Source organism: Narcine bancroftii, chromosome 1 (genome assembly GCF_036971445.1).
Source record: "Narcine bancroftii isolate sNarBan1 chromosome 1, sNarBan1.hap1, whole genome shotgun sequence".
NCBI lineage: Eukaryota > Metazoa > Chordata > Chondrichthyes > Torpediniformes > Narcinidae > Narcine > Narcine bancroftii.
In genome coordinates this window covers 443,981,927-443,990,137 of record NC_091469.1, presented here as the reverse complement: position 1 = coordinate 443,990,137, position 8,211 = coordinate 443,981,927, and the positions used below count along the sequence as shown (strand labels likewise).

Genomic DNA, 8,211 nt, shown 5'->3' with positions numbered 1-8,211 from the left:
GTCCCCAGTTAGAGACAAATCTTCCCTGCTAAAGTTTACTACTGTCTACACTGTCAAAGTCCTTGTTAATTTAGTAATTATTTAGGTCCTCCACAACCTCCTCTGTTTAAGGAAAACAAATCCTTTTACTATCTAGTTTCTCCATCTCAGACCACATCCTTGTACATCGCAGCACTCTCCCCACACTCTTTCTCCACTGAAATTAGTCATAGACTCAGAGTCATGCAGTTCTACAGCACAGAAACCCACCCTTTGGCTAAACTTGTACAGCTGATCAAGCTCATTCTTTGCCTCCATTTGGCCCATATCCATACCTGTGTCCAAATGTCCTTTCCTTTACCAGTTCTACTAGCAGTTCATTCCATACTCCCATCATGTTGGGTGAAGAAGGAGCCTCTTTCTCCTCACCTTAAATCTATGCTTTCTGGTTTTAGATTCCCCAACCCTGGGAAAAACAAAATGACTTTATCTATGTCCCACTTAAATGGGAAGAGTCCCAGCCTATTAAGCCTATCATTCACAGGAACATTCTTGTCAATCTTTTCTGCACTGGACATGTACAACAGCAGTGGGTGAAAGTGAAAGGGTGCTACCATAAATTAGAGGTCAATATTGATGCTTTCTGGTTGGAGACTGCCAAGTTGGAGCACAAGATGCTGTTCCTCCAATGTAGGTGTGCCTCTCCCTAGCAATATGCTGGGCCATGGACAGGCACGTTAGTGTGGCAATAGGGTGTGGAATCAAAAGTGGCTGGCCACTGGGAGATCCTTGCTGTGCAGGGGGACAGGGCAAAGATGCTCAAAGCAAGTCCCCCAGGTCCCATCTCAGACTCCTATGTTCCAAGGAAAATAACCCAACCTATCCAACTCTCCTCAAATCTGAAATGAAAGGCTCAGGCAGCATCCTGTTCAGTCTCCTCTGCACCACCTTCTGTGCAATTACATCCTTCTTATGGGATGGCAACTAGGTCTGCACACCATAACCTCACAACTCTTATATTGTGTGCTCCGGCCATTAACAGCAAGTATCCCACATCCCTTTTAAAGCAAATTCAATTAGCATTATTGTACCCCAAAAAAAACCATATATCAAATGCCAAATATCAGTATGATTAAATGGTTCAATAAAAAGACTGAGACAAGAGATATTTTTATAAAGTCATTTATTTAATAAATAACTTAAGTGTACGCAAGAGTGAAAATACTTAAAATAAAAAGGCACTTTAAATCAAGAAAGTGATCTGAGTGAAATCAGTCCATACAGGACAGAATTAATGCAAACGGCGGTATCTAGCATGTAAGCAAGTTACCATTTGCTGGCAGCTTATTAGTATTTATAGCTATTGAACACAAGGGACCTTTCTGAGTTTGTGCAGTTCAAAGAGAACCTACTGAGAAATGGAAGTGATCGCTAATTGTGTTATCGAAGCCTAGTGGTTGCTACAAAATACATTAAAAAAATTGCAAAATTACAAACCAATGAATACTTGCATCTGAAGTTTAAAACAACCAAGTTTGATCTGTCATGATTTGGCAAAACCACTTACAATTAAATAAAACGATTCCACATTTGGCAGAGTCGCCAATGCATAATGTCAAAGAGTTCAGTCATATGTTTAGCAGTTGTATAATGCTTTAAAAATAAAAGAATGCATTTTTTGCTCAGTTGTCCTGCTCTAAAGAGTGGGTACAAAATAACGAGAATGCGACAAGTCATGACAAACTGCAAACAGTGCAGGGATTAGTGAAAAACTGCTACATTACACAAAAGTGCTGGAGAAACTCAGCAGGTCACACAGCATCCATAGAAAGTCGAGGTTTCAGGCATGGAAAGTGATGGGGGTAAAGGGCAGAGGGTGAAAAACATAGAAAAGGCTGGAAGGGAAGATAGGGATGAGGGAAAGAGAGACCAGAAAAAAGGGGTTAATGAAAATAGAAGTTGATATTGATGCCTTTGGATTAGAAACCCAACTGCATCAATATCGACCTCCAATTTCTTTAATTCCCTGCTCAGCTTCTTTTCTCTTCTGTCCCCTCCCAGCTGCATCCACGCTTGTTAAGCGGTGCTCCTCCCTCTTCCCTTACACCTCCCCACCTTTTTTATTTCTGTACTTGCTTTGAAGGAGGAATCAGGCCCAAAACATTTGACAGTCTTTTACTTCCTGTGGATGTTACATGACCTGCTGAGTTTTCCAGCACCAGTGTACTGCACTAGACCCCAGTTAAAAAAAAACTGCTATTGATTTTGGGCCTACAATTTTACCGCAGGCACTCATGTAAATAATATTTATTCCAAATCATTTGTTTTTTTTGGCACATTAATTGAGGGGAGATCCTTTCACTTTTCAAGTATTTTTTTTTTTAAAACACACAATTTAAAATACTTAACAGAATTTACATAACTTTAGAAAGGCTAAGCTCTGGGAGGATATTAAAAATTAAAACAAAGCTATATAAAGAAACAATTATTCCTTTTTAATGCTGTTTTTTTAACACTTCAAATTAATAGTTCTTTTAAAAAAAAGCAACTAATTTTTGTTTACACTTACTGTACATGTTTCAAAATCTGCATAGAAAAACTTACATTTGTTAGCAAATCACTGCCAAGTGATTCAAAGCTAATTTGTGACTACAAGAAAACCCCGAGCCCATTATCTATAGTTTTAATAAAATTAAAAAGAACCCACAAAAAAATGCACAAACTCCATCATTTTCCCTCATACTTTGGGTTGACAATAGTCGTCACAGCACTCTTGTAGATTGGATTTTCACCCTGGAGAAGAGAAGCATAATATTAACTTGAAAGCATATCATTGGTAATTTGTTTTGTTATCGACAATGATTAAGAACATTGTATTATTACATGTCTTTTCACTGTGCTTTATAATTTAGCATATTTAACAGTTTATAGGTGACAATTCACTTGGTCAGCAAATATTCTTCTTTGTTTTACAACATTTTAAAATACCAAAATGATAAGGTTTCAGGAAGATACTAATTTGCCTCACAGTGGTCCCTACTTCTAAGAGCTAGCAACTTTAATTTTTCTTCTTGTTTAATTTGGATTATGGCAAAACCCAAATCAGTAAAGAACTCCTTCCATTTATAAGACATCTCAAGCTTGTTGAATAAGGAGAGAAGATTAATTCCAGAATAAAAATATCACTAAGCAATCTCTTGGCCTCTCAGATCTTTGAAAGTTTTGGAAGAAGGGATTCAACAGAATATTACAATCTTCAGTCAGGATGAGACATTTATTTTAAGATTCCACAGGACAGCAAGTTTTTAGTTAATATATCAATTTCAGGGCAGATAGCAACAGTCATAGGCTATGTAACTGACAAGCGCAGTTTAGATAGTGGTCACAGAGCTAATCCCAATCACAGTCATTACCATCCTTTGCGTTAAAACTTCAAAATATTAAATTTAGTTTCTTATATTCATCAGCAAGATTAAAAATGTAGTGTTCAAATACATGGTAACAAGGCCCTTTCAGCCCTCAAGTCCATGCTGCCAAAATACCCCAATTACCCCCATTCATTTTTACAAGGTAGAGGAAACCCATGCAAACACAGTAAGACATACAAAACCCTTATAAATGGCACAAGATTCCAACCCTGGTCACTGGCACTGTAACAGCACTATATATACACACAAACACATATATCAGTTAGGAAATCATGCAATTGCAGAACTATACAGAAATTGGATAGCTCATCAGCAAAATAGCCCTTAAATCCTCCTCTGGGGATAGCTCAATTGGATAGCTCATCAGCAAAATAACCCTTAAATCCTTCTCTGTGATGCATGACTTCAAACCAACTCAACCTTGCCCAAAATTGTTCTATATTCTTAACTTTCTCCAAGAAGAATGTTATCGATTCTCTTCACAATTCAACCTTTAAAAATCTAGTTCCAGGTGAATGGCCAGATCAATTCCTAGAATACTATGGCCAAACAAAAAACCTGTTGTCACAGTACTACCACAATATTCCGAAACCATGTAGCATGGCACCTATTAGTTTTACTTTTGTTTCTCAGAGCTACTTTCCCTAATTACTTCATCACGAAATTCAATCTGCTGTAAGATCATTTGTTGGTGAGAGAACACAATAAATCAGTGCTCCAATTCTGATAGCCCAGACCCCAGAATGCATTTTGCACTTAAGGTTACATGTCTATGAGGAGTCACGTGATGGAGTAGTGGCCGGACGGTGAACTCCAGCCCTCTCCAGAAAAGTCGGGAAAAACGAGAGAAAATACAAAGGCACAGAAATACAAGTTAAAGAAAAGTGAATATAAAGGTGGAAAGAAGATGGAGACAAAAGGAGAAAAATCAAAATCAACGGAAAGAAGAGAGGAAGAGAAGACAACGGAGGAAAAAGGTGAAGGCCTTACCTGTCCGAAGAGGCCCGCTGTGGAGAGAAGACCCCATTACCTCAGGTCGGTAGAAAGAGAACTACAACAATGGCTCACAGAGCCGAGTAAAAGTGCGCAACCGCGCATGCGCGACTCCTCGCGCATGCGCGATGCGCATACAAAAAAACACACCGACGGGAGGGGGGACCAGCTGGGGAGTCGATCTCCACAGCCGGCAACGACAGCTGCAGAACACCTGCAGCAAGAAGACACCACAGAAGACAATGGAAACAAGAAAGAAGAGGAGGAAAGGGCAGCAAAGAAACAACAGATGGTCAACCTAGAGGAAGAAGAAGAGGAAGAGGAAGAGTACAGGGAAATAGAAGAAGAAAAGATAGGCAAGGTAAAGGAGGTACTTGCTCTTGTTAGAGGATACATGGAGTCATTTAAAGAATGGCAAACACAGGAATTCAATGATTTAAGAAGAAGAATAAACAACACAGAAAAGAAAATAAATAAAATGGATATGACCTTAACAGAAATGGGGAAAAAAATGGACAAGATGGAAGAACGGGCAATAGCAGCAGAAATGGAGGTAGAAGACTTAAAAAAGAAATTGGAGGAATCTAATAAAAAAACTAAAGAGACACAAGAATTACTAGCCCAAAAAATAGATATAATGGAAAATTATAACAGAAGAAATAACATAAAGATAGTGGGCCTTAAGGAAGATGTAGAAGGCAAGAATATGAGGGAGTTTATAAAAGAATGGATCCCTAAGGCCCTAGGATGTCCAGAACTACAGCAAGAAATGGAAATAGAAAGGGCACATAGAGCATTGGCCCCTAAACCACAACCACAACAAAAACCAAGATCTATTGTAGTAAAATTCCTAAGATATACTACAAGAGAAAAGGTGCTGGAGAAAACAATGGAAAAAGTAAGAGAGGGCAACAAACCACTGGAGTATAAAGGGCAAAAAATCTTCATTTATCCAGATATAAGCTTTGAACTCCTAAAGAAGAGAAAAGAGTTCAATGCAGCAAAAGCGATTTTATGGAAGAAAGGATATAAATTTACACTGAAGCATCCTGCGGTATTGAAAATATTTATTCCAGGACAACAAAACAGACTATTCTCGGATCCAGAAGAAGCACGAAAATTTGCAGAACAATTACAAAAATAGACTGAGGGATGAAGACGGGTAATGAGAGTTAAAATGATCACGATTGATATGTATGTGGGTAAAGACAAAAATAGACTGAGGGATGAAGACGGGTAAGGAGGGTAAAAATGACCACGATTGATATGTATGCGGGTAAAGAGGTATAAGAGTGAATAGAGACAACGGGCATATGTGAAAGTATCTGTAATTAGAGGAAAACATAGAAAGTATAGACAAGAATTAATAAGGGAAGGTAATGGAATAGAGAGAATAAGGAGGGAACTAAAAGAGTGACCTTTGTGACATATAAAAAACGAAATCTTTTCTGGGGGGGGCTGGGTGGGGGGAAAAGAGCGGTCACTGCAAAATCAGTTGACGCTTGCGAGTGGATTCGCAAATCCAAATGGAGAGGGGAGATGTGGTTGTCCGACAAGGGATAAAGGGCAACTCAGGAGGGGAAGGGGAGATTGGGGATAAAGAAGATAGAAATAGGAGAATAAGGAAAATGTTGGATGTTGTAGGAATGTTGTCTGGTAAAGAGTTGAAAATAAGAAAACAGAAATGGAAAAGGAGGAAAGGTAATGATGGAAAAACGGAAAGAGAAGATAAACAAAATATAAAATGGCTACGCTGAACTATATGACTCTAAATATTAATGGAATACATAACCAAATTAAAAGGAAGAAACTACTAAATTTACTGAAAAAGGAAAAAATAGATATAGCATTTGTCCAAGAAACACATTTAACTGAATTGGAGCACAAGAAATTAAAGAGAGATTGGGTAGGACATGTAACAGCAGCATCGTATAATTCAAAAGCAAGAGGAGTGGCTATATTAATTAGCAAAAATGTGCCATTTAAAATAGAAGAGGAAATAATAGATCCAGCAGGGAGATATGTTATGATAAAATGTCAGATATATTCAGAGCTTTGGAATCTACTTAATATATATTCACCTAACGAAGAAGATCAAAAGTTTATGCAAGATATCTTTTTGAAGGTAGCTAATACGCAAGGGAACATACTAATAGGAGGGGATTTCAATCTGAATTTGGATCCAAATATGGATAAAACGGGGAAAAAAATTAACAGGAAGAACAAAGTAACCAAATTTATAATTAAATCAATGCAAGAAATGAAACTTGTGGACATATGGAGGAAACAAAACCCAAAAGAAAAGGAATACTCATACTACTCGACTAGACATAAAACATACTCAAGGATAGACCTATTCCTGTTATCAGCCCACATACAAGGGAGAGTTAGGAAAACGGAATATAAAGCTAGACTATTATCGGACCACTCACCCCTGTTATTGGCAATAGAGCTAGAAGACATCCCTCCAAGAATGTATAGATGGAGATTAAACCCCATGCTACTTAAAAGACAGGATTTTAGAGAATTTATTGAAAAACAATTAAAAATGTACTTTGAAGTAAATACGGAATCAGTGGAAGATAAGTTTATACTATGGGACGCAATGAAAGCATTCATTAGAGGGCAAATAATAAGTTATGCAACCAAGATGAAGAAGGACTATAATCAGGAAACAGAGCAGTTGGAAAGGGAAATAATAAACATAGAAAAAAAATTAGCAATAAAGGAAGATACAACCAAAAGAAGAGAATTGGCGGATAAAAAAATAAAATATGAAACATTACAAACATATAAGGTGGAGAAGAATATAATGAAGACAAAACAGAAATATTATGAACTAGGGGAAAAAACACACAAAATCCTAGCATGGCAGCTTAAGACAGAGCAAACTAAGAAAACGGTATTGGCAACAAGGAAAAAAGACAAACAAATTACATATAATCCAAAAGAAATTAAGGAAAACTTCAGAGAATTCTATGAACAATTATACCGAACCGAAAACGAAGGGAAAGAAGGGAAAATAGATGAATTTTTGACTAAAATTGAACTACCAAAACTACAAATAGAGGAACAAAATAAATTAACAGAACCATTTGGAACAGTAGAAATACAAGAGATAATAAAAAATTTACCAAATAATAAGACACCAGGAGAGGATGGACTCCCAATAGAATTCTACAAAACATTTAAAGACCTAATAATACCGCCCCTCCTGGATGTAATCAACCAGATTGATGAGACACAAAACTTACCAGATTCATGTAAAACAGCAATAATTACAGTGATACTAAAACAAGGGAAAGATCCACTCTCACCAGCGTCATATAGACCAATATCTTTGCTAAACACAGATTATAAGATAATAGCTAAACTATTAGCGAACAGATTAGCAGAACAGGTACCGAAAATGGTAAATTTAGACCAAACTGGATTTATCAAAAAAAGACGCACAACAGACAATATTTGTAAATTTATTAACTTAATTCATGCAGTAGAAGGAAATAAAGCACCGGCAGTAGCAGTTGCTTTAGACGCAGAGAAGGCCTTCGACAGAGTAGAATGGAATTACTTGTTCAAAGTATTGCAAAAATTCAGTTTACCGGAGAAGTATATTAATTGGATTAAAGCATTATATAAGGGACCGTTAGCGAAAGTGACAGTAAATGGACATGTATCAAAGCAATTTAACTTAAGCAGGTCAACGCGGCAGGGATGCCCACTATCACCATTATTGTTTGCGCTAGCTATAGAACCACTAGCAGAATCGATAAGAAGAGATAATAATATAAAAGGAATAAAAATAAAAGAC

The 8,211-nt window shown here is 37.2% G+C and overlaps 1 protein-coding gene and 1 long non-coding RNA gene across 7 annotated transcripts in view; one reads left to right on the top strand and one right to left on the bottom strand.

The window, feature by feature from the left end:
- LOC138751750 (uncharacterized) overlaps positions 1-8,211 on the top strand; it is a 62,797-nt gene that overhangs the window by 29,216 nt on the left and 25,370 nt on the right. The gene's annotated exons all lie outside the window — the stretch shown is intronic.
- LOC138751746 (integrin beta-1-like) overlaps positions 1,146-8,211 on the bottom strand; it is a 112,692-nt gene continuing 105,626 nt past the window's right edge. For all 3 annotated transcript variants that reach the window (XM_069914456.1, XM_069914455.1, XM_069914454.1), the window contains exon 16: positions 1,146-2,772. In XM_069914456.1, the coding sequence (XP_069770557.1) occupies positions 2,707-2,772 (66 nt within the window). In that variant the 3' untranslated portion in view covers positions 1,146-2,706. The remainder of the gene's footprint in view (positions 2,773-8,211) is intronic.